The 27,196-nt window shown below is 40.0% G+C and overlaps 1 protein-coding gene across 3 annotated transcripts in view; it reads right to left on the reverse strand.

The window, feature by feature from the left end:
• Positions 1–27,196, reverse strand: part of RAPGEF5 (Rap guanine nucleotide exchange factor 5) — a 234,930-nt gene that overhangs the window by 44,757 nt on the left and 162,977 nt on the right. For all 3 annotated transcript variants that reach the window (XM_061413684.1, XM_061413685.1, XM_061413686.1), the window contains 2 exons: positions 27,086–27,174; positions 2,269–2,347 (listed from right to left, as the gene is read on the reverse strand). In XM_061413684.1, the coding sequence (XP_061269668.1) occupies positions 2,269–2,347; positions 27,086–27,174 (168 nt within the window). The remainder of the gene's footprint in view (positions 1–2,268; positions 2,348–27,085; positions 27,175–27,196) is intronic.

The following is a 27,196-nucleotide window of genomic DNA, read 5'->3' on the forward strand; positions in this document are numbered from 1 at the left end:
AGAGGTCCCCTTTGTAGCTATTTTAAAACATAATTCAGCCACTGTCTCCCCAACCTACAAAAGTACATCAAGGACTGAATGGATAAAAAGATGTGGCATTTATACACTGTGGATACTATATGTAAGATCATGGCATCCAGCCCCATCACTTCATGGCAAATAGATGGGGAAACAATGGAAACAGTAACAGACTTTATTTTTTTGAGCTTCAAAATCACTGCAGATGGTGACTGCAGCCGTGAAATTAAAACATGCTTGCTTCTTGGAAGAAAAGTTATGACCAACCTAGACAGCTTATTAAGAAGCAGACATTACTTCGCCAACAAAGGTCAGTCTAGTCAAAGCTATGGTTTTTCCATTTGTCATGTATGGAAGTAAGAGTTAGACTATAAAGAAAGCTGAGCACCAAAGAATTGATGCTTTTGAACTGTGGTGCTGGAGAAGACTCTTGAGAGTCCCTTGGACTGCAAGGAGATCCAACCAGCCTATCCTAAAGGAAATCAGTCCTGAATATATTCATTGGAAGGACTGATGCTAAAGCTGAAACTCCAATACTTTGGCCATCTGATGCGAAGAACCGACTCACTAGAAAAGATACTCATGCTGGGAAAGATTGAAGGTGAGAGAAGGTGACGACAGAGGATGAGATGGTTGGATAGCATCACTGACGTGATGGACATGAGTTTGAGTAGGCTCTGGGAGGTGGTGATGGACAGGGAAGCCTGGCGTGCTGCAGTCCATGGGGTCGCAAAGAGTCAGACATGACTGAGCAACTGAATTGAATAGTATATATATATATATACACACACACAGAATAGTATTTATATTACAAATATATAGAATAGTGGAGATCCAACCAGTCCATTCTGAAGGACATCAGCCCTGTGATTTCTTTGGAAGGAATGATGCTAAAGCTGAAACTCCAGTACTTTGGCCACCTCATGCGAAGAGTTGACTCACTGGAAAAGACTCTGATGCTGGGAGGGATTGAGGGCAGGAGGAGAAGGGGACGACAGAGGATGAGATGGCTGGATGGCATCACTGACTCGGTGGACACGAGTCTGAGTGAACTCCGGGAGTTGGTGATGGACAGGGAGGCCTGGTGTGCTGCGATTCATGGGGTCGCAAAGAGTCGGACACGACTGAGCGACTGATCTGATCTGATCTGATATATATATATATGGTACCACTTTACCATACAGCAGAAATTAACACATTATAAATCAAATATACTTCAATAAAAATTTTAAAAATAGAGGAGAAAAGTTATAGATAACACTTAATATTTTAGAATGGATACATCTGGGGGGGAGGGAAATACTTAAAATCCTTGTTTTTGAACCATGAAATTAAAGCAACTAATTCAGAAAACTAACTCAGAAAAAAAAAAAAAAGTACAGCAAGGACATCTGATTTCTTTGATGTCTACCTGTGAAACAGACTCAGGCAAACACAAAGAATTTGTTAAAATATGCATTTCTTGTAGTTTTTCTCTTGAAAGGCATAAGGATTTATCTTGCACTGTTTCTACTTATGCAAATGCTCTTTTTGTCTTTTCCTGTGACCTTCATGGCTTGACTTCTGATAAAAAAACTCTTCCTTAAACACTGTAAAGCAAGACACTCATTTGGAAACTGTGTGCGTTTCCATGGCATGGCTTCCTGGCCTTTGATCTGTTGCATCTCTTCTAGTCAGTGTATGCAATCCTAAAGCCTCCTTAACTGGTCATTAACCCTCTAATCACATCCATCATCCTAAGACAGCCTGCCCTGACAAAGCTCTGAAATGATGACAGCTGATTGGGGGTGGGAGTGGGGGGTCAGACCTCCCAAGTGGGAAATCCTTGTCTTCCCCAGGATGCTTGCCCAGAAAAACACTATCACATGCATGCTTCCCCACCCATGTGGTCTGGCACTAACTGATTGATTGTCTTGGAAGTTCAGTTACTGCCAATCCACTCAACCTCTTGACTCTGGGGTTTACCCAGTAGGCCAAATTCATCTCTAGGTTCTAAAGCCTTGTGCACAGGTTTGAAGAAAACACAGTGTACCCACAGCACAGACTGTGAAAACAGCAGCTCTGCATCTCTGGCCCCCCCTGCATACTCTGTCTCACTTCATCTTTCACCTCGGCTATCATGACATTAATATTTAACACAGCCACACTCTACTGAGGGCTTGAGTAAATGAAGAAAGGCAGTTAATTCCTAATGTGAGGCATCTGTCTGAGAGGAAGCCGACACAGCATCCTGAAGCTAATGAAGGATATTGCCTCAACAGCGCCTGGCACAAGTCGTCAGTTGTCATGAAGACTGTGTACGTGAGAAGGAAGTCATCAAGGAGAGTCTCTGCAAAGAAAGGACAAACAAACACAAGGTGAGCAAATCGGACATAAGAGGGCAAGCTGCTGGCCAGGCTCTGGAAGAGTGTGCACAGCAGGAATATGATAAAGGGTGGTGGCAGCGGGAGGGGTAAGGTTAGGAGACTTTTAGCACAAAATACATTTATTAAAGTTACTTTAAAAAACTCTTTATATAGAATGCCTCAAGCAATGAGATTTTTTTCTATTACAAGGCTCACTAAACATATAATTTTGTCATCTGTTTTTTCCTTCCCTAAAACCTCATCTATATTTGTGGGTACAGATGTTATGGAAACCAACATATTACAAAAATGTGCTTTTAAAAATAAATTTTATATGATTTCTAAAGTATGCACTCCAGACCTACAGGAAATGACACCTATAAATTCTAATCCCTGGAGGCTCAGATGGTAAAGAATCTGCCTGTAATGCAGGAGACCTAGGTTCGAACCCTAGATTGGGAAGATCCTTCGCAGAGGTCATGGCATCCCACTCCAGTATTCTTGCATGGAGGATCCTCATGGAGAGAGGAGCCTGGTGGGCTACAGTTCATGGGGTCGCAGAGTTGGACACAACTGAGCGAGTAAGCACAGCACAAAAGCCATTTACCTAAGTCTAGGATAAGAACAATGGATAATAAAAGCCAGAGGATACACGGCAATTTCCAAGGCCATTCACTTTTATCTCTTGAAAGCATCTGTAAGAAGTTGGGAAAGTGAAGAGTGATTTTCTTCTTGCTGTGAAGAGAGACAGGGCTGAGTCCAGTTAAAAATGGAGAGCAGATAAAAAGGATCATGACATACTCCTTCCTAATTCCTTTTCTACCTCTTCAACACAAACAGGTCCCATTTTTATTGCCTCTGGCTGAGTGCTCTTTACAAAGTCCAGCTTACATATAATATGGAACTGCTAAACAGGCAAACTCCAATAAACTTCAAAAATGATAGAAAGACTTATGTTCAGAATGCAAAGCAGACCTTTTGCCATAGTAGTTTTTATTTACTCTCCATATCTTAAAATTCATTTTACTCTATTATTTAGTTTTCATGTTGTTTACATTCTGGATACCAAAATTTTAACTATCTGAAATAGTAATAAATTCTATGAATAGTGAGCTTGTGTACTTAATGGCATTGATGCTCTTTCATACTACAAATGTGAAAGTAGAAAGAATTGTCCAGAACAGAACTCTATAGCTCCATTTTGAAGACCGGAAAAATTCCATACTTTTAGAAATAACCAGCAATGCTCCTTTAAAAGTTATCAGTGCAAAACACACTGTTTTGAAGAATATAAAATTCTGATAAAAAGAGGCTGTGAACGACACCTACAGCCCTATATCAGCTGCAGGGGTTAACTTATTTCCATGGTTTGTTTATGCTGCAAAATAGCAAGATACTCTTGATCTACATAGAGTGATAAAGTGGTTGTACATGGTAATGGGTTCCCAAAACTTCTTGCTTTCTAGAAGCTCTTTATTAAAATGAATCAGAGGTGTTCATGAAGAGCATTAGAGACTTTTTTTTTTCAAAGGTATTCATTTTCTTCAGATAAGTAACAGTGAAAAAGTGAAAAAGTAAAAATATTAATCGCTCAGTTGTGTCTGATTCTTGGCAACCCCATGGACTATTGCCCACCAGGCTCCTCTGTCCATGGAATTCTCCAGGTAAGAATATTGGAGAAGGTTGCCATTCACTTCTCCAGGGGGATCTTCCCAACCCAGGGATCAAACCCGGTCTCCTGCGCTGCAGACAGATTCTTTATTGTCTGAGCCACCAGGGAAGCCCAAGCAACAGTATTCCTCACTAAAAAAAAATAAAATTTGAAAAATGGCAGCTAAAATGTAAAATAAGCCTAACTTACACATATTGCATCACATGCAGTATGTGAAGAGTCACTATTTCTATTAGTCTGTGGAAAAAGCAAGTTCTCAAACAGCTGTGCCGAGGCCTTGCTGGACATGTATTAAGGCCGGCACGGGAAAGCTGGGGGACTGGCTGGCTGCACAACTAAATGCGACTCACGCAGCCTACATTCACAGCAGAGCTAGGGGTTCTCTACTTAGGTCCTTGTTCACAAAAGTTTCCAATCTATGCACAGAAAGGCAGAAGAAATTTTATTCTAAGGTCTATCCCCAAGCGAGTTAACCTACAGCACAAGTTAGTCACTGGCATTAGAAATTTTTGTGTCTCTTTCATTACAGGATTTTAAATAGATGAAGTTAGATCCAACAATGGTGTGACGTCTGAACCCCTAGGCTACCTGGGAAATTAACTTGCAAACTATCACTCTGGGATGCTGCTGAACAATAATGTTCACAAATTAGGACATTTCTCTGTACATTTCTCAATATGGTTGATGAGAATCCTCAGCTTCTCTGGTCTGATTAGAAGTTAAGTCTTTTTTGCATTCAGTATTAGATACAGGAAGTAAGGACCTCAGAGAAGCCTAGAATTACTTTAGGCTTTCCAATGGGCCCTTACAGATTGGAGCAAATAATACACAGAAACCAGTGGGTGACGTCACTGAGTACCTCAAACAAGTCAACGTACAAAGTTTTTAGTGTGACACTCAGGTTCAGACTCTCTGGAATGTTCTTATGTGTGTGCTCAGTTGCTCGACTATGTCCTTGTGATCCCAAGGACTGGAGCCCACCAGGCTCCTCTGTCCATGGAACTTTCCAGGCAAGAATACTAGAATGAGCTGCCACTTCCTCCTCCAGGGTATCCTCCCCCGATCAAGGGATGAAACCTACATCTCTTGCGTCTTCTGCATTGGCAGACGGGTTCTTTAACACCAAGCCACCTAGGAAGCCCCTTGGAATGTTCTTACTCTTAGCTAATTTAATGGGGTTGGAAATATTCTCTAATCAAGTTTTACTCCATGAAAAAGTCACATTAAAAAGAACACCATACTGGAAATACCTATAAATAATATATACAGTATTTCATGCAATAAAGAATTGTATTAGTAAAATAAAAAGAACACCATTAACTTTGACATAAGCAGCCATTCCACTCCAAAACAGTCTTAGATGATGAACTGAGTGACTCTGAGAGTTTGGTTGGATGGTGGCAAAACTATTTGGCATTCAATTCCATTAACCAGCTCATACAAGATAATACTTTGTTGAGGGCTTTGACCCAGAAATGTTTATTTTCCCTGAAGCTACTACCATATTTAATATTCAACAGCATTTACCTAATTATCTCTCTGCCATAGAAATAATAATTAAAGTAAAAACAATGAGGCTATATAGAAACATCTCCAGTTAAAAAATATAATGAAAAGAACAGCTAAAACTCCTTATGAATAGAACAGATTCCCAACACTCCTAACTCAAATCTTTTTATAACTACCATTTTGTTCTGAAAATTTTCTACATAAAAAGAGCTTTCCTTTATTCTTTTCAGTACTGGTATTTTTTTTGCCGCATATGAAAGTAATTGAGTGATTTAATCAAAAAGACACATTTCAAATAGAAGTGCATTTTAACAGCCATGCTTCAAAAAAAAAAAGGCTGTCCCATTGGTATTTAGACATATTTTTAGAACCACAATGGCTATATAAATGATCCCCTGAAGACTATTAGCCAACAATGGCCATTTAGAAAGACTAGCAAATCCACTGGCAACCATATTAAAACACTATAATTATATATTATATTATATACTGCTTAATTAGTGGTAATTTAAGACTCTAGGTAGAAAAGCACTTTTGTGTATAAAAACATCTTTCACTTAAACACATTCATAGCTGCCATACAGACTCACATTCTGAATAAAAAAAATGCATTTATTTATAGCTTAATGAATATCTAGGTATTAATATACAAAAAAACTTGTCTTTGAAATTCTATCCATTAAATCAAATCACTAAATCTAATCCCAAGTTCTTGGTTCATCACTGACAAAAATACTCAACTATCCTTTTGGGCATACCCCCTCTTCCCACAAATAATATAAAATTTTGTAGTGGATTTTTAATTACAAGAATTACTTTTTGCAGTATAAAAGCAACATGCTAATAACAATCAAAACTGGAAGACAAATACTATTACAGGTTTAAGAACTATGTAACTTGAAATAAAATATATTAATATGCTGTAAAAATCTAAAGAATAGCTCTAAAATTTATGTCTATAATTAGCCATGATGTTAATTAATACAGAACTTTTCCTGATCATCTGGTACTTTTTAAACTTAAAGGCATAAGAAAAGAATTGTCTATTTTTATTTGATTTTACTTGAATGTATTTTTCTTTTATGCATAAATTAATTTATTTCTATCACTTTAAGTGTATAAAACACTAAAAATTTCCATTTTATTTCTACAAAGCACAAAGGTTTCTAGAACATCCCCAAGTTATGTCAAGGTGGAATGGTAATTGGCTTGGTATAGATCCTTTTTATAGAGTTCTGCTATGTAAAAATAATCAAATGAAAGGAAATGGTCTAAATGCTTCCAAAAATACTAAGCTTAATGCCTTTTTCTTTTTTCAGTTATAAAAAAAGAAAAAACAAAACAAAACTCTGAAGTCTAGAAATCATGAGTATAGGGTGACTTAGGAGCAATTAGAAAAATCTACCTCAGTTTTACTTTCCAACACTCGCCAACAAAATGCACTGCAATAATGAAACCACTCACCCGTGAAAGTAAATTACCAAGAAAGCAAATGAAAAGAATTTTGACAGACAACGCTTATTGGAGCCATTTGATCTATGTAAGGTAATGTGAATATTCAACATTTCTGTACTAACTCATATTCCCTAAGGTACTGTTGGTAGTTCTGTTTCACCTGTATTTCTACGTCAGATGCAATGAAATTTAAGGTGCTCTAAAATATGCGCGATTTAACCTTTAGTCCAAGGAGCCAAGAAAAGCTTTGTACTTGAAAGGGCCTATTTCTGGCCCTGGAATGTTACAATTTACCATTATTTTTTGAGAAGCAGTGCCAAAATGTACCATGTAATCTGATTAAGCACAAACAAAATAATTTCATGTTCATGCTTGAATCATAGGCTCAAGTACTAGGCCCACTGATAGGAGCTGTGCCTCTTGCTCAGTGTATTTCACATTTCAAAAAGCAGTATTCGTGATGTCAAATGCAGCTGTTTACTACAGCTTTTAAATTCAGTTGATTCCTGCAGAATCTTACAATTTCATCACAGTACTGCTTAGCCATTCTAAAACTGCCAAATCCTGAGATATAGCTTTCTTTTTACATATCGATTACACAAGAAATACTTATTCATTTAATGTTGTTTCTACATCAAACTTGAAAAGCCATCCCTTTAATGACTATAGATAGGGATGGCGTGACACTCTTCCGATGATATAATCCGTCTTCATGTTAACTTGGAAAATTTGGTTTTAGAATCCCACCGCATTTCTTTAGGACAGAATGACTTGAGTGCAGCAGGTTTTATGTTCTTAGCTACATTTAATTCCACACGCTGCCTTTTAAAAATGTCACAAGAAGGAGTGTGGAATATTAACAGCGGCACTTTTATCTTCTCCGCACAGAGAAAGGGTCACGTTTGCAGGTCGCTCTGTCGTCACAGAAGGGCCGGGCCCCGTGAGCTCCTGCTGTCCCAGCCCCCATCAGCTGCTGCGTTCAGGCACAATTCATGGATCTGCCATGTCTGCTGGGAAGCTCAGAAGACAGTGTAGAGTGTGCAGAGGGAGTCAGAGACCCCGATTCCCACCTGGGGAGCCTTGAGCAGAGCACCTCATCCCCCTGGGCCTTAGCACAATCACCTAAATCCACACCTAGCAGAGCTGTAGTTCAGTCAGATAGAACAGGATAGCTAAGGTATCTGGCAAAGAATCTGGTACACACAGATTCACAATAGATTCAAGAATCACAATAACCACAGAATCACAACAGATTCAAGCACACAATAAATCCTTTCTGCTCTTTGCATGCACACGAAGTCGCTTTAGTCGTGTTCAACTCTCTGTGACCCCATGACCTGTAGCCAGCCAGGCTCTTCTGTCCGTGGTGCTCTCCAGGCAAGAATATTGGAGTGAGTTGCCATGTCCTCCTTCAGGGGGATCTTCCTGACCCAGGAATCGAACCCGCATCTCCTACATTACAGGTAGATTCTTTACCGCTGAGCCACAGGGGAAGCCCATCAGTTCTTTAGTTTCCTAAAATAAAATTACTGATGTCTGTCCTTACCCGTTTCTCCAAGTGCTACCAGTCAACCAACCAAAACTGTGTACTGAGGGCTGAACTACACATAAGGCACTTGCTGAGGCACTAGGGGTTGATACAGGGGAGCACAGTGGCTTGTCCACGGCATGACCCAGGTGAGGTAACACTACACCAAGCAGTGCCAACCACGGATGTCATAGGGCTGAAGGAGAGACTCCCGTATGCCAAGGAAGGTTTCACCAAACACGTGGCGTGTGAGATGACCCCTGAACTTCCGAGAAGAACTGAGGAGAAAGAAATTAACTGTGTAAGCAAAGGAGTGGGTATGGGTGTGTGTCTGTGGCTGAGTCATAGACCACTGGTCTTTGAGACTTGATTTTTCCTAAAGATGTTTTGTGCTAGATGACAATATTTAAAACTCAGAAATCTGGCAACATCAGGTCCACAGTTCAGTTGGCAACCATGAGTTTAGAGCTGAGTTGCACTTTTTATGCAGCGGGTCCTCCCCAGTTTAGCACAGTTCTACTCTGGTTGGCTTCTTTTGCTCAGCTGAACTGTCTGTGGACATGTGAGTTTGCAAATCTTAGTCTATGGTATAGTTATGAAACAGTAATGGAAGGGTCACACGGTGTAACAGAAAACCTAAAAAAGTGCATTGAAGCCAACTCCCAGAGGGTTTTTGAGCTCTAGACTAAGGAGTCTGGGGCTCATTCTATATGAAAAGGAAAGTGAGTAGAGACTTTTGAGGTCAGAAGTGACGAGAGATACAGATTACACTTGCCGCATCCCAGAAGTAAGTGGGGATAAAGGAGGAATAAGGGGAGGGAGGATGAGTTTATTTTTAAATGCACTGAGCCTGGATTCCCTAGGTTACTTTGAGTGAAACTACTGAGCAATATATCAAAGACCAGAGTTTGCTAACGAAGGCTAGATGAAGATGGAAGCTACTGTATAAAGAGAGAGGTTGGGAACAACACGAATTTTCAGCAACAGTCCTAAGAAGACGTAAGCAGAGGGCTGAGGGTTGAGCTGGGGTGGAAGTTCACATTTGGGTGATGGCAGGAGAAAGATGAATTTAAAAAAAAAAAAGAGGAGAAAAAAACCCTGGAGAATTGGGAGACAGAAATATAATAGAAACCAACAAGAAAGGACTGGAAAAGACAGCAGATCAAGTCTCAAAAGTTGCTGGAGGGAGGTCCATGAGACAGAGCATTCAAAGGTCACTGGATTTGGTGGGTGATGGTCTCCGGTCTGCTTGCTTTAGAGATACGCCCCTTGATAAATGTCTAGTTAGACTGAAAGAAACTATAGATATTCTGACAACCAGCTCTCACACCATCTAGCATACTGTTTCTCCCCAAAGACTCTCCTTGTAATTGTGTAGCTCATTGATCAGTAACAGCAGGTGCTCTCACGAATGAGCCAGGTCAGATTTCTTCATGATCAATGCAAATACTGTTTTGTATTGATACAGTATATATGAGAATATGGCAATTATCACGAGTATGATGCTTAAAATACCAATCTGCCAGAATCTACCAACAAAAATTAATACCAAAGATTTGCTCAGTCTAACATAACTGAGTTGCTGAATCTTGTACAATCAACACCACACAATGATTTCTTAAGATACAAACTGTGTTCCTAAGTGCCTGGCAAATTTTCTAAAATTTCATGAGACGAAAGAAAATTAATTTATACATTAAATCTTAAATCAGAAGTCTCAAGTCTGGTTGTGGTTCAGTCACTAGGTCATATCTGACTCTTTGCGACCACATGGATTGCAGGCCTGGCTATTTCAAGCAGTAACTCTAATCCTTGAATAAACTTCAAACAAGGTATGACATTTTTATCTCCTAAGCACCAAGCAGAATCTCTATTGTCAGCTTTCTTTCAAAACTTGAAATATGTCACCATTCTGAGTATTCATTTTTCCCCCTTGGTCACTGTCAATCACTGGTGCTGAATTTCAGACAAGTAAAACATTATTTACTAACTTACTTTAGTCTCTGGTTAAAAAAAAAATTTAGGGACACTAGAAAAGCTACTTTAAACAAAATTTAGCAATGGATGGTCAACTGCCTATATTAAAGCTAAGAATTGGCATGATAGCTAGATATATTAACAATAAAAATATTCTACAAATGTACTCATTTAAAGTAAACACAACTACGGCTCTTTCTAAGCAATTTGGCACAAGATCTTATGCAAACTGAACGCTTCCAATACAAGAAAACTTACTTTAACATATTGCCTTTGTTTGAAAACATTTCTAGGATAAGTATCTTAACCAGTGACTGACAGCAGACATGCCTTTGTGCCTGGTTTCCAGAATAGTCACAACATCACATGGCTGCTTTCTTTCTCACACAGGTACAGGGAAGACTTGTGGTTTAGGGTCACAAAGAAAGGTTTGGTCACAACTGACAACCAAACTCCTATTACTTCAGGTTGAAGACAAAGTTGCAGGATAAAGTGTCCATCTTTGCAAAGATATGGAATTTGACTAGTGAGGTCATTAAAGAACTACAAAGGGCAGTAGTCTACAAGCTCCAGACTGATGACTATTCCATCCATGTGAATATCGAAGCAAATCTCCACACCTACCATCACTACCCAGCACACGTATTTTAGCCTCAGGTCAGTTCAGTTCAGTCATTCAGTTGTGTCCGACTCTTTGCGAACCCATGGACTGTAGCATGCCAGGCCTCCCTGTGCATCACCAACTCCCAGAGTTGACTCAAACTCATGTCCATTGAGTCAATGATGCCATCCAACCATCTAATCCTCTGCTGTCCCCTTCTCCTCCCACCTTCAATCTTTCCCAGCATCAGGGTCTTTTCAAATGGGTCGGTTCTTCACTTCAGGTGGCCAAAGTATTGGAGTTTCAGCTTCAACGTCAGTCCTTCTAATAAATATTCAAGACTGATTTCCTTTAGGATGGACTGGTTGGATTTCCCTGTAGTCCAAGGGATTCTCAAGAGTCTTCTCGAACACCACAGTTCAAAAGCATCAATTCTTTGGAGCTCAGGTTTCTTTATAGTCTAACTCTCACATCCATACATGACAAATGGAAAAACCATAGCCTTGACTAGACAGACCTTTGTTGGCAAAGTAGTACCTCTGCTTTTTAATATGTTGTCTAGGTTGGTCATAACTTTTCTTCTAAGGAGTAAGTGTCTTTTAATTTCATGGCTGCAGTCACCATCCGCAGTGATTTTGGAGTCCAAAAAATAAAGCCTGCCACTGTTTCCACTGTTTCCCCATCTATTTCCCATGAAGTGATGGGACCAGATGCCATGATCTTTGTTTTCTGAATGTTGAGCTGTAAGTCAAATTTTTCACTCTCCTCTTTCAGTTTCATCAAGAGGCTCTTTAGTTCTTCTTCACTTTCTGCCATAAGGGTGGTGTCATCTGCATATCTGAGGTTATTTCTCCCGGCAATCTTGATTCCAGCTTGTGCTTCATCCAGCCCAGCGTTTCTCATGATGTACTCTGCATATACATTAAATAAGCAGAGTGACAATATACAGCCTTGACATACTCCTTTCCCTATTTGGAACCAGTCTGTTGTTCCATGTCCAGTTCTAACTGTTGCTTCCTGACCTGCATACGGATTTCTCAAGAGGCAGGTCAGGTGGTCCAGTAGAATTTTGAAGAATTTTCCACAAGTTGTTGTGATTCACACAAAGGCTTTGTCCTAGTTAATAAAGCAGATTATATGTTTTTTATGGAACTCTCTTGCTTTTTCTATGATCTACCCGATGTTGGCAGTTTGATCTCTGGTTCTTCTGCCTTTTCTAAAACCAGCTTGAACATCTGGAAGTTCACGGTTCATGTAATGTTGAAGCCTGACTTGGAGAATTTTGAGCATTACTTTACTAGCGTGTGAGATGAGTGCAATTATGCGGTAGTTTGAGCATTCTTTGGCATTGCCTTTCTTTGGGATTGGAATGAAAACTGACCTCTTCCAGTCCTGTGGCCACTGCTGAGGTTTCCAGATTTGCTGACATATTGAGTGAAGCACTTTCACAGCATCATCTTTTAGGATTTGAAATAGCTCAACTGGAATTCCATCACCTCCACTAGCTTTGTTCATAGTGATGCTTCCTAAGGCCCACTTGACTTCTCATTCCAGAATGTCGGGCTCTAGGTGAGTGATCACACCATCGTGAATATCTGGGTTGTGAAGATCTTTTTTGTATAGTTCTTCTGTGTATTCTTGCCACCTCTTCTTAATATCTTCTGCTTCTGTTAGGTCCATACCATTTCTGTCCTTTATTGAGCTCATCTTTGCATGAAATTTTCCCTTGGTGTCTCTAATTTTTTTGAAGAGATCTCTAGTCTTTCCCATTCTGTTGTTTTCCTCTATTTCTTTGCATTGATCACTGAGGAAGGCTTTCTTATTTCTCCTTGCTGTTCTTCGGAACTCTGAAGAACAGAGTTCTTTCCTTTTCTTATTCTTATCTTTCCTTTTCTCCTTTGATTTTCGCTTCACTTCACTTGCTGTTCTTCGGAACTCTGAAGAACAGAGTTCTTTCCTTTTCTTATCTTTCTTATCTTTCCTTTTCTCCTTTGATTTTCGCTTCACTTCACTTGCTGTTCTTCGGAACTCTGAAGAACAGAGTTCTTTCCTTTCTTATCTTTTCTTATCTTTCCTTTTCTCCTTTGATTTTCACTTCACTTCTTTTCACAGCTATTTGTAAGGCCTCCTCAGACATCCATTTTGCTTTTTTGCATCTTTTTCTTGGGGATGGTCTTGATCCCTGCCTCCTGTACCATGTCATGAACCATAGTTCATCAGGCACTTTGTCTATCAGATCTAATTCCCTGAATCTATTTGTCACTTACACTGTATAATCCTAAGGGATTTGATTTAGGTCATACCTGAATGGTCTAGTGGTTTTCCCTACTTTCTTCAATTTAAATCTGAATTTGGCAATAAGGAGTTCATGATCTAAGCCACAGTCAGCTCCCGGTCTTGTTTTTGCTGACCAGTCTTGTTTTTATTTTGTTTTGTTTTAGCCTCAGAGAGACTCAAATTTGCTTTGAACCACGCCTGTTCCTTACCATGCCCCAGAAAGCTAGTGGTGGTTTTGGTGGGTGATAGGGAAACACTGGAAGGGAAAAGAGTGCTAGTCTGTGTGAAAAAAAAAAAAAAATCCAGCCACTCTTTATGGACCACATACTGTGAGCTGTATCACGAGCTTCACCCAGCTGGTCTCTGCTCCTCACAGCCACCCTAGGAGGTAGGTAGGGCTTATATCTTTGCAGGATGGTGACACCAAGACTGAGATAAGTAAGGAAAACCACCACCATGTTAATGCAAGTTAATGTCAGAAGGGGCTCAGGCCCTAAGTTGGGCCGAGCCTCAGCAATGTTTCTAACTGCGTGATGCTCTCCTGAGGGTGTCGAGTCAAACTGTCCGTGTCAGGGATAGGGGGAAAGGAAATGCAGGAAAGTCACAAAATCCTGGGTTGAGATAGGGGAAAGCACCATAAAGGAACCTAGTCATTTTATGGGCCTTGAATGGCCAGAGATGCCCCGGTGAAGTTGTTTTTCATCTGCATGCCAGCATGCTAGAGTCCCTTTATCCCTACTCAAATACCACTTTGTTTCTATTTCCTAGCAAGCACCTGGCAATAGCACACAGCTACGAGAGATCGACCGATTGACTTTTCCAAAGGTAGAAATGATCATCACAGAGAAGGATTAAGACAGTCCACAAATTCACAATGCTTTTAAGATATTTTAATGGCCACTATACATATTCATATTTTAAACAACTGAAATGTAAAGACAGAAAGGAAAACAATTTTTTTTTAAGGTCAAATCATAAAATTCCTTTTCTTCTACATAAACTTCTCTGTATTAGACATTACAGATACTGGAAATCATTAGTCATGTTAAATCGTGTTCACTCTTTCCTAAAGCAAAAGAACTGACTTGCATGTCAATGTCTTGGCTGTCCCTCACCTCAGTTATCACCTATCAGTCCAACCTCTGGATAAACAGGCCATTAAACATGTATCACCTGCCACTGGGCAAGGTATTTTTGCCTTTTGGCTGAAGGCACTCATACATATTCCTTGTCTCAAATGGTTCTAATAATAAGTCAGTTTTGTTTTGTTTTAAAGTAAATGTACTACTCACAAGCCTAAGAACATTCTTAAGTTTCTCTGTTAGCATGAGTCACGGTGATTTGATCCACACAGATATGGAATGGGCACATATGAGTTCTGAAATATCACCAGGAATACAATAATATATAAAGTGGTATACTATAGCCTACCCTGAGAAGAAGAATTTTAATTTGTGCTAGTGTTTAAAAAACTTCTTCAAAGCCTTATGACATGAACTACTTCTTTGTATATGTTGTTTATTTATGAAAAATATTTCTCACAACTAGTAGGGAGAATTTGGGAGTAAAAGATGAAGAATTCTCAATCATGAAGTCAGTGGTTCAAATTACACAAGAGAAAGGTACTTACAGTTAAATAAGCCCTGAGAAGTAAGAATACACAAGATTATAATTAATGCATAGCCGAGGGAACTATATTCAATATACGTGATAAAGTACAATGGAAAAGAATGTAAAAAAATAATGTCTTAATGTATATAACTGAATCACTTTGCTGTATAGCAGAAATTGGCACAACATTATAACTCAACTATACTTCAATTAAAAAAAAAAGAATACATGAGATTAGTGTAAATACCTATAGAGAAAAATATAAGACTTAATCTTTATAGGCTTTAAAAAAGTGTTTACATGGCACTTTAAATTACAATATGTTTATATTACTTTGAAAGGACAGAAATGTATAGGGACACTGGAGCAAAGAGCTGGAAGGAATCATACCTCTAGCTGATTTCAGATGTGCCTTACCAGCTCTGGAGTGCATTTCTTTATTTCTATTTGCACATGAGACAGAAGTATATGGATATTTGTGTACATCACTGTTCGAGATTTTCTGTTATATGCAGCCATGCCTAATCACAAAAAATATATACGCACAGAAAATCAGGAACTCAAATACAGTATCAATAATGTGGTCTCGTTCTCAAGTTTCTCAACTATCATAAGCAGGAAAAGTACATTTAAAGAGAGATGAGTGTTGTGAATTTACCCTAATCTCACTATTGTGAATTTCTAGAATGTGCTGATAAAGAAACATTTGTCTTGCATGTTTCTGATCTCTTTTTAAAAGAACCAACAACCTCGCCCAGAATACGGTCAAATAGTGTAAATGGTCATAATAATTCTGAGATATGATACACTCACAATATGCTAATCAGCAATGGCAGAATTTGAGCCTAATCAAATCTTTCTATAAAAGTCATCAGTAGTGAATGAAAATGGCTTTGCAATGCCTTCAAATTCAGACCAAACTGAACTAAGACACAGGAGGTCACATTTTACATGTTCAACTCTGGGGACAAGAGCTAAAATTAGGATGGAAATATCTCCATCCTGTTCTCTCTATGCTTTTTTTTTTTTTCCTTAACAAAATACACGACACTGGATTTACAGTATCTATAAGCCTGCTACACAAAAACAAAATACGTGCTATCAAGCAAAACAGGAAGAAAATTCTGTGTGTGTGTGGTGGGGGGGATTAACTTGCTCTAAATACTATGTAAATCTTTCTTCATAACAAGACTATTTAAGGCACAGAAAGGGATGTAGAAAGAAAATACCAGATGCTTTAATATTAAAACTACTATCTATCACCAGCGCTGATATAAACACCACTCACCTAAACTCCTGTTCATTTTTAGACTGAGCATTTAAATAGAAATATCCTACTAGGCATGAGATGGGAAATTTTAACTTCTGCTTTTCATCTTCACACTAAGTGAAGCTCATTTATAGGATTAAAAGATTTAAAAATTAGAAGGTTCATCAAGTATCCTGTATGCTGAAAACAGACAAGAAGGGTAAGTGTGAAGCAGAGAAGGATATAGCATTGCTCTGAAAGTAATCTCCTGCCACTATTTAGATTACAACAAGATATTCTGGGTATTACAATAAGACATTTTAGTTTTCCACACTTTCTGTTCACCCATACCTCCCAATTCTGTCTCATTTCATATTTATTTCTGGGATTTGGGGGAAGGACTGACAGCCCAACAGCAGCCTTAAGTACAAGGCAAAAAAGCAGCAAACAGAATGAAAAGAATGGTTTCGATTGTAGAGCAAGAAAGCCCCAAGGGCAGAAAATGAGGATAATGGGAAATGGGAGGGGAAGGTTATAATGAGAAAGACTGCAGAGAGAAATGAGGAAAAGCTCAATTATAGGTGTGTTAAAGACAAAAATTCTCTCACTTGAAGAATATCCCTTTTAGACATGTGCTTGTCAATTACAACAATTCTGTGGCTTTGTACACTTTACCTAAAGCCGTAATTTGATAGAAACACGCTGTGAGAGACTCTAACATGCGGTGATTATAATCAACAGACTGCCATCCACTAGCATTCCTTCCTGACACTTATAAGACTATCTGAAATACACACTCTTGTATTGAAGAATCACTTTTTCCCCCATTTTCTGACAGGACCCTAAAATTTTTGACTGAGGACAATGTCACAGTATTTAAAAATACGGACGAGAACATTTGATGATCTCACATTAATTCCATTAAGAGTAAAGATGACACACAAGATCTCTGAGGGAGAGAAGGGAACAGAGGGACAGAGAGAAGAGTTGTTTTTAATCCACTGAATTGCTTTAAACACAGTCTCGAGTAATTTCATTTGCTGATGTTACATTAAAACTATGGTTCTGCTAAAATTAAACACACTTTTGAGACAGTATCATATCTCCAGAAATTTTAGAATCTGCTGCTCCAAAAATACCTGACTCATATCACACATTTAAACAAGTTTCTGGAAATACAGCTGGACCCTCACAAAATCACAAGTGTTTCGACTAAAGTACAATATTAAGTGTGCCAATATACCCCAAATTCACTGAGAAAATGCAGTCATTTTTAAAACTTTAAGACGAGAAAAGCATTTTCTTTTTAAGGAAATAAAAATTCATTTTCCTTTTAAAAAGAACTCCCCCCTCCCAAAAGTTTATTAAGAATAAAAATCAGCACAAATTAACTGAGAAACTGTGCTACAGAGATTATAGATTATAGAACTATAAATAGAAAGAAGTAGCATCCTTTGTTTTTAAAAGATATATATTAGGGAGACAAAATATAAAGGGAAATCTAAACAAAGCTTTTCTCAAACACATCGTTATAAGAAAAACTACAAGTAATACTGGGTTTGTGTTTAAAAAGCAACCTTCACACTATGTCAAAGAGACTATACACATTTAAGCCAATATCTTATTCACATGATTATAAAACCAAAGATATTCTACATATTTTGTGACTTATTAGAGAGGGCCTTTATGCTTTATATTTAAAAATAGATGGTAATTTTATATATTTTGATTCTTTGAAATTTGGTAATTTATGCACATATGTATGGCAACTCTCAGTGTACCAGAGTATTTTATTATTTGTAATAATTTATCCACTAGCCATTCAAGGAGATTAGAATTTACTGAACTACAAAAAAGAAACACCTAAGGTTCCCCACAGCTGTCTATCGAAAGATATGAGGACCAAATTGAGCATCTGAGGCAAAGAAAATGGAAATAAGGGGAATAAGGCAAATAAAATGTGCAAAGGTGAATAAAGGAGGAACTCCATTCATTTCTAAGTCTTTTGCTCTGGCTACAGTTTACAAAGGGAGACCCTGGTGGTTTGGGGGGTTGAGGACACGCCACCAGGACAGACTTCACAGAAACAAGCAGTCACATGTGTATTTCGTTTAGGACATAATGTGCCAAAGAAACTTTCAAAGATCCTCTACCTCGCTTCCTGTGTCCAGGACCTGGCCTTCAGTCTAACCCATCATAAAGTTATTGATATTTTCCATAAAATATCGAAGAAGTATTCAAAGAAGAAAGTCCAAAAACTCTTGTGAAGATGCACAAGTTTTTCAAAATTCCTATAGTCAGGAGACTAAAGGTCTATTTCTAAGGTAATTCTTGCCCCTTGCGTGCTTCATTTTCCATTTCCTATCTTCAGATCCTCCTGAAATTAATTTCCCACAGCCCTACAGTACTTTAGCTTGTTTCTATGTGCTCTAGACTTATACTTGTCCTGGAAGAGATCATGTGGTATAAAACATGAAAATGATGTGATTTTGAAAAACGTATTCCACTGACCCAATGTGTTCTAAACAGGAATAGCTTCCCTGAAAAGTAGGCTGTACTTCTGCTTATGTCCTTATCCAATAAACATCTCCTTTTCCCATCGCTCATGTTGTAATGAAAACTTCCACATTTCCATTATTAATCAGCCTACATTAATGACCTTATGCTTCAGCTCTGTCTCACTTCATTTCACCTGGCTTCATTACCAACAGGAGTATTAATTAACCCACAATCTACTGGCAGTGTAAAAGCATCAATTCCCTTGTTATTATTCATAATATCACTTGTTCAAAGGTGGTGTGAATAGATGAGTTCAGAAGATGAACACCTCAAATGAAATTCAGTTAAAATCTGATTTTTAATCATTTCTCATGTGAGTGGTCTGATACAGCATCAGCTGATAATTAGGACCTCTTCCCTCACACCCTCGGTCTTGCGTAACCTTCTGGAAGCAGTCAGCCAATGCAGTGGCCACTTTACTCACAGCTGGAGACCAAGAAGCAAGTCTTTGTGCTGGAGAGTAGTTCTCCCTAAAGTGACTACTAAAATGCTTGATTTGAGGTTTATAGCTAGAGGTGAATGGTAGATTTTTTCCTTCAATTCTGCCTTTTATCCATGATTCTAGTAACTAGACAAAAAAGATGTCTGAGATAAAGCTACGAACACAGCTGGGTTCATTTCCAGATTCAAATGATCCCTCTATCTCTGAAGCACCTTAGTTAACTTCTTCTGCCTTGGTGTCTCTGTCCATTAGCTGGAGATAATCATCCTATACAAGCATCATTCTAAGGGAGCAGACGTTCAGATAAATGGAGTGGTGTCAAAACCTGGCTCTCAAAATTGGAGGGGGCCTCAGATGTCATGTGATCTAAGTTCTTTGCTTTCATAAATGAGGCAACCGAGAAAGAAATTTCTACACAATTCTAATTATCTTGTCATTTTGTCAATATTAATTTATAAAGTCTTCCAATACTTCGATTGCAATCAGCAATAACAACACATTCTCCATATTAGCAATTAGGAGAGAAGCTAAGGGAACTGCCAAGAAACCAAACCAAATGCACAAAGATTACAGAGCAGAACAGAAACCAGACGCTTATATGAGCACTTTTATTCCTAGTGCTCTCTCAACGGCACTTTCGGGATTTTCACTGTCACTGTGGATTGCTGTTTCAAGCCTTCACTTTATTTGGAAAAACAAGCCTTTGCTGAATAGTGGGTCTCTCATCTGCATCTGAGGCACACCCAAGGCAGCTGGAGTCAAGGCTAATGAATTTCTTCAGTCTTTCGTTGATTTTTTTCATCAGCATGTATGCAAACAGAATTAACCTAATATTTAAAATTGACAGCTCCATAAAGCTGAAAAAGACCTCAAGTGGCAACCTAGTCCAGTTATGAGTCTCTGAGAAAGTTATCTGCACAGGTCAGGAAGGTAAACGGCTGATACCAAGCAACTACAGCGATATAAAGCCTACAACTTCTAGCTGAAGCAAGTACCATCTGGGGATACCCATGCCTACTTCAAATTCCTTTTATGTCTTGTATCTATTTATTTTTTCAACTATTTCCTTCGGTTCTGAACTTTGCTGAATAAGACCAGAAGCTTCATGTTAATTCTCTATACTACTTCTGATATGCTAAAATATAGCTTCTTCATCTTTAATGGCATATAGATACAGTTCTCCCACACTAGTGCCTGTAATGAGATTGGTTATTTAGCACCCATTCATATCACATCTTTCACATCCACTGGTTCCCTCTTTGTTTTTTGGCTGACTCCCCCCATTAAAATGTAAGCCCCACAGAGGAGTTGCGGTATTCTGTTTATAGCTGTGTCCCATGGCTACAACAGTGCCTACATAATAGTAGAGGTCAGAGATAATTGTGGAAGGAAGGAATTAAAATTTTCTTTGGCATTCATCACATGTATATTGGCTTCCCTAATAGCTCAGTTGGTAAAGGCTCTGCCTGCAATGCAGGAGACCCCAGTTTGATTCCTGGGTTGGGAAGATCTGCTGGAGAAGGGATAGGCTATCCACTCCAAAATTCTTGGGCTTCCCTTGTGGCTCAGCTGGTAAAGAATCTGCCTGCAATGCGGGAGACCTGGGTTCGATCCCTGGGTTGGAAAGATCCCCTGGAGAAGGGAAAGGCTACCCACTCCAGTATTCTGGCCTAGAGAATTCCATGGACTATATAGTCCATGGGGTTGCAAAGAGTCAGACACGACTGAGCAACTTTCACTTTCACATGCATATATAAACTGGACACTCAAAAATACACTGTTGTATTTTTTTACAGGAGCAGTGTGTAAAGTTAAAAGTAGAGGAATTACAGAGGGAGTGCTAGTCTGAGAGCAGGGATGCAGTACATTTCACCACTGGGGGGAAAACCCACTGCTTTTCTCTGGCAAAAGACTGTTTCTGAATTACCCAAAATGGCCTGGTAATAAAAGTCTCTGCAAATGTATTTTACTAGTTGGTGATAAATCAAAGCTGTTCTTTGTAAACGTTATAACATAATTTCTGAAAGGAACTTAAGAAGTTTCCCACTGGACCAGGTTCTACACAAACACGCTTAAGTCATCACCAGATAGGGCCACTGAGCCTTGAATTCCAAGTCTGTTACCCCATCAACATTCTAACTGCTCTCTGAGTGGGGCTGAAGAAATACAGCAGGAAGACAAGAGCAACAAGAGTCAGGCCAAATGACCTAAGTCCTTTTGCATGCCTAAGTGATGGTGAGGTAAGCATAAAATGACCGTGAGGTTCTGGCAGGTGGCTGCATGAACACTAGGGGCTCCAAATCTAGAATTTCAGGGTTCTGTGACATATTTTGAAAGGAAAGGGTTGATATAAATCTCTTTGGACCAAAGCATTTTAGTGATGAAAGACACTTCAGAAATCTGCTCAAGGTCTCAGGCTAGTTTACTAATCGAGTCCAGAACCAGGAACCAACACTTTGAATCTCATCTGAATGCCCCTTCTACTCTGTTGTCTGCATATTCTTCCTCAAAACATCATTTCTTACAGAAGTAAACATTCTCAGCTGTAAGACTGAAGGACCACCCAGAGATCCGTGGGGCATGACAGAACCCTGGCAAAAATCCAAATGGGTTTTGCTCACTATACCATTGCCTCCTCATTCCAAGAATTGAGAGCAAAGAGCTGTGTGACCAGCACCACTGTTTCCCTGGATTATCTCCTCTTTTCAAAACTGTTTTAGAGGCTCGACCAACAATGCAGGTTTGTGATTCTGAACTTAGGCTGCAGAGGTACTGGGGCAGGAAACAGTGGATACGAGGCCAGATATGAGCCCAGGAGAGGGAGTGGGGAGGGCGGTGGGGCAAAGTGGAAATGACTCCCCCCTAGCTTCCAGGGGCAAATGCATAACTATTTGACGCTTGGAATTTGTCTTTGAAGAAAGTGGGGAGACACAGTCATCATGCTAGCTCTGTGGCTCTCAGACCTGCCTACGCACAGCATCACCTGCGGAGCTTTCAAAGACCATAAGGCCTAGGTCTCAACTCAGGTCAACTGAATCAGCATCTCTGGGGTGGGACTCAGATACTGGTATTTTGAAAAATGCCCCGTGTGCAGCCAATGATGCAGACACAGATAAGATCTATGACTGGTCTATGACGTGTCACATGGTACCACAAAAATAAAAAGACAAATCCAAGATAATGTTACATGCATGTTAACTGCATAAAACCATGGGGAGCCTCCCAACCATCTAAAAGCTCTGTGCCAGCCCCCAAAAGTTCTAGTCCTCCACAGCCATGCGGGCACAGGCTTAAAAAGATCTTGTCACTTGCAAAAGAAAGCCTGGAAGAGGACCCAACAGCTTTTCAGAAATCCTAAAAGATAAGGAAATTAAGGAAGAAGTTCACCTAAATTGTCTTCTGTATTTCCAATGATCAGGAAAAAAGGCATTCTTAATTTTCCTTCAAAAGAAGTATGTATCATGTATTCAGGACAGATTTGCTGTTGGCAGGGGGAAGAAGGTAAAAAAGTCAGTGAAAAACTGTCATGCTGTTCTAGTTCCACTCAAGGTCCCATCAATGCAGTGCTCCAAAAACACTACTAAGCTGGAGATGGAGAGCAGCTGTGGCACCCCATCAATTAAGTGAGACGCTTCTATGACATAACCCGGGTATTAACTTTCACAGAGGTGGTGGCCTCGCTACACAGGTAAGGGACTCACTTTCTCCATGATGTAAGGAGCCTTGTAGATGCCACTGAAAGTACACCCACTCGCACAGACTACACTGTGGTCAACACACACTGAGTCCACGATATCCTGAAGGCAACCTCATGAAGTAAGAACAGCCATACCTGGAAGAAAGCAGGTCAAGCCTAGTAAGCATTGGCTGATAGGCTTTACCTGTTTCCACTATCCTAGTCTCTGTTTTTCTTGAAAACCTGTTATCACAAGCATATTTGCTTTGAAAAGATGAAAAAAAACCCAAGACACAGAAGAAACAGGGCAGCAAATAATGTCCTTTGCTCATGTTTCCCCTAAGTAGACTCATCATAATGCAGATGTAGGAAAAAAAATCAGTAAGAAGGATTTTCTCTGTGTAATCCATAGGATACACAGTGTGTCGCCCCCATCTGCCCCACTTTGAAACAGAAATCGTTATTCCTAACAGAAGCATCTTGCATCCTTTCCAGGGAGGGGAAGGGCTTAAACAGGAGCAGCCACCACTGCGGACCAGGGCAGTGGTACAGACTTAGACCTCCATCCCCCCAGCTCCTCCACACACAACAAACTGGTTTTCTTGCTTCTTGCCTTCCGTGTAAGTCTCCTGGGCTAGGAATGCCCAGTGATATCTGTCCTATTTCTGGGAAGATGGAAGACAGAGCTGCTTGATTTTCCTCTAACATTCCAAATCCTTCAAGTCAGAACCTGAACCTTGAAAGAAAAGGAAATCTTTGCAAACAGCTTCAGTCTTTGCATGTTCACCAACAGATATCCAGTTACCAGACTCAAATAGTTTTTCAATTTTAAACAAGGAAGGATTATGCATTCATTCATTCCAGAGATAATCAAAGGATGGATTTTTGTGCCTGGTACTACCAGAGGGGAAAGGTAGGCACACAGAAGATTATGATATGAAAATAAGCATAGTGTCATGTGGGTCAAATCATTTAGGAAAATCATTAGTAGGTTGCTTGTAAGCATCTCCAATATTTTTTGCTTTTAAAACTCAGTTTGATATGGTGATAGAATACTATATGAATTGTTGTTTTCTATTCTTAATTCAGGTAATAACAAAAATACATTATCTCATATTTCTATTCCACTCAATTAAGTAAACTTTTTTTCCTGCTTGCATCTTAACATCAACTAGCAATCGCTTGAACTTTCCTTTCTGAGTATAAGTCTCTTCTACTGGGCCGTGAACCTACACTTTAACAATGAAGTGACTTCTGTGGCAAAGAGATGGGGAATAACTTGCATCTCTTGTTTGGTTAACTTCCCCAGCCTCTGGCAGGTACAGGAATGTAAGAATCAAGATCAGGCTCATCCCAACCCGAATCATTTATTTCCTCCCGTGTACCTTTCTCCCTCACTGCCACTGGGGCCATGTGGACCACCACCATATGGCTCCACCCGGCTCCATATGGCTCCAGCTCCCTAAAACGGGCGCTCAAGAACATAAAAACACTGCTGTATACTTTTATTACAGCCCCTTCTCATTTTCCTCCATCTGTCTTCCATATGTTTACGAGACTCTATTAGACCCCTGAATACATAGGCCTTTTATAATGAGGGTTGCCAGCCTGAACAAGATAAAGAACTGAAATTCACCTCTATCAGTGACAAGGGGCCTCAGCTACTTTAAAATAAGTGATTCATTTGGTGTTCAAACTAGAACAAACTCATAATCACTTTTCTTCCCTTTTTACATGAAACTGATCTTATATTTATGAGATTTCTTTTAGTTTTATCAACAAAAGCCACATACGGGTCTTTCTGTTGTATTTTCTCCAAGTGCTGTTCATGAAGTTTGGAAGAACTGTGTGTGACTTCTACTTAGGTGTCCCTATGATATTACACATCCATCTCTCTCCAAAGTTGATTTTTTCATTATCATAAAACTCTCCTTTGATCAGAGGAAGTATTATTACCATTTTCCCCCTCAGGTGTCTCTGCCAACACATGTGTTTGCGTCCCCTGCAAATGCTAAGGAAATGAGTAGGAGTGAGGAGAGGCTGGCCCAGCAGGACTGAAGCCACCCCCACTGAGTCCTGGTCCTCTCTGCTTTGCTCAGCACCTGGCAAGAGTGACACGTGAGACCCCAGTGTTGGTATAATCTAAAACAACCTGGGACTAACAGTCACGACACACCAGCTACAACACCCTTTCCCAACAGGAGGCGACCGCTGGCATTACTAAGAGGGATCAGGGTGATTTTTCATTCCCAGTATTAAGTATGGGAGCTTGTTAGTAGGCACCAGGACTTCCCTGGAGGCTCAGTGATAAAGGATCTGTCTGCCAATCGAGCAGACACAGGTTCAATCCCTGCGTCAGCAAGATGCCCCGCAGGAGGAAATGCAACCCACTCCAGTGTTCTTGCCTGGGAAATCCCATGGACAGCAGAGCCTAGCAGGCTACAGGCCATGGGGTTGCAAGAGTTGGACACAACTGGGCGACTAAACAACAACAAGAAGGCCATCCCTCACAAAAAACAAATGACAGTGAGAACAAAAGAAAAAAAGAAACCAACTGGCCCAGGATTGACTTCAGTAATCTCTACTCTTATTTATACAACTTAGACATGAAGTCCTGTGCTACAGAATAGAACTGTAGTGCTATTAAGAACAAGCCACTGAATCTCCCAACCTGGTACCCATATTCAAAGGTGTCTTCATGGCAGATAACCTGTCTGTAATCAAGTTCAAACCACCTGTGTAAAGCAGTCTGGTAATCGGTACACAGAAAATTATGGCCAGTTCCATAATGACCACCTCTGATGAAGCAGAACTTGCAAACATTACTCAAATGTGCAAATATTAATAGACAGACGAGCAAAAACCACCCAGCAAATGCCACAAGAATACGTTTTTCTTTTAGCCTGTGTATAAATGACTACTGCTATTTTTTTCCCCAAATATACATAAGGCAAAGTAAAGTTTTTATTTGAATTGTGAGATCAAACAATAACACTATCAGTAGGATGAGTGATGGAGTCATTTTGACTTTTAAAAAACTCAACTGCATATTTCACATATCTTTGTTCCTCTTAATGTCCTTCATAATGCAGCACAGATCTGTTAAGTTCAGACAAAACTGCTAGGACCCAAGGAAATGCTTGTTCTCACCTGAGCTATCCTCTCAAAATCCTTCTTGAATGGGAAAAACTTAAGGAGTTATCAATACAAAGTATTGTACCAGCACAACCCCCAAATGCCTTTTATTGATGCAGTCCATGTATTGCAAACCGTGGTCACGACAGGTGCTATGGCGGCAGCAAAAAGTGCATTTTAGTCAGGGGATCAAGTCACAGAATTCAGGCTAAAGTCAGAGGCCTATTTATTGGGATAACTGCTCCAGGCTGAAACAAATTACAAATCCTGGTTAAAAGAATCCAGCACTGCCCTGTGTGATGAAGGAAGTTTAGCCAGATCATGCAGGGATAGCATTTCCAGTAGTGCAAGGGTGAAAAAGCTAAGCGGGTATTTTGCCTGAGGATTAAATAGAAGGACAAGGAACCTGACCAAGAAGACTTCAGTGAATTATTTCTAGTCTGAGAAGCTGTGAGTCTCATATTCTGCACAGTAGGGCTTGCTTTGAGCAGTTTGTGAAACACTTGGAAAAACGCAGAAGTTGCCACTAAGCTTCTAGTTGCTGAATAGTTGCATTAATTGTTGACATTTTGGCAGGGAGGCTCCTCCGGCCAGCTCAGTGCTTCCCACGGGCGGGCTAGGTAAATGCTTGCCGGTAACCCCCATCTCCCTTGTAATCCTTCCCACTGAACACTGGCTACTGGATGCTGGCCTCTTGTTGTCAACTGCCTTTAGGTGAGATTTGGTAAAAATTGCCAGCAAAACAAGAATACGTTCCTTCCTATCATTTCTTTGTACAGCCACTTACCAGGCGGCTGCTGGGATCTCCATGCGTCCATTTACTGGATTTAAACAAAACGGCAGGAGGCTAAGGGGGAGGCGCACAAAGGTCTGCCGGCTCAGCCGCCCCGCTCCACACCCCCCACCCCCCCCCCACCCCCCACCCCGCGCTTTGCTGCTTTGGTTAGGGAGGGAGCCTTGCCCCTCAGGAAACTGGTAAGGGCGCTGCAGCCGTGAGTCTGGAAGAAGCGGGAGACACCCCCCTGCCTTACCTGTTTCTTTGTCCTGGACTTCTTCCAGGTGCAAGTCATTCAAAAGATGCTCCAAGATCTTCTCCGGGGTCCCGGACACGACCACGTATCTGTCAGACAGCAGAGAGTCCA

The sequence above is a fragment of the Bos javanicus genome, chromosome 4 (assembly GCF_032452875.1).
Source record: "Bos javanicus breed banteng chromosome 4, ARS-OSU_banteng_1.0, whole genome shotgun sequence".
Lineage (NCBI taxonomy): Eukaryota > Metazoa > Chordata > Mammalia > Artiodactyla > Bovidae > Bos > Bos javanicus.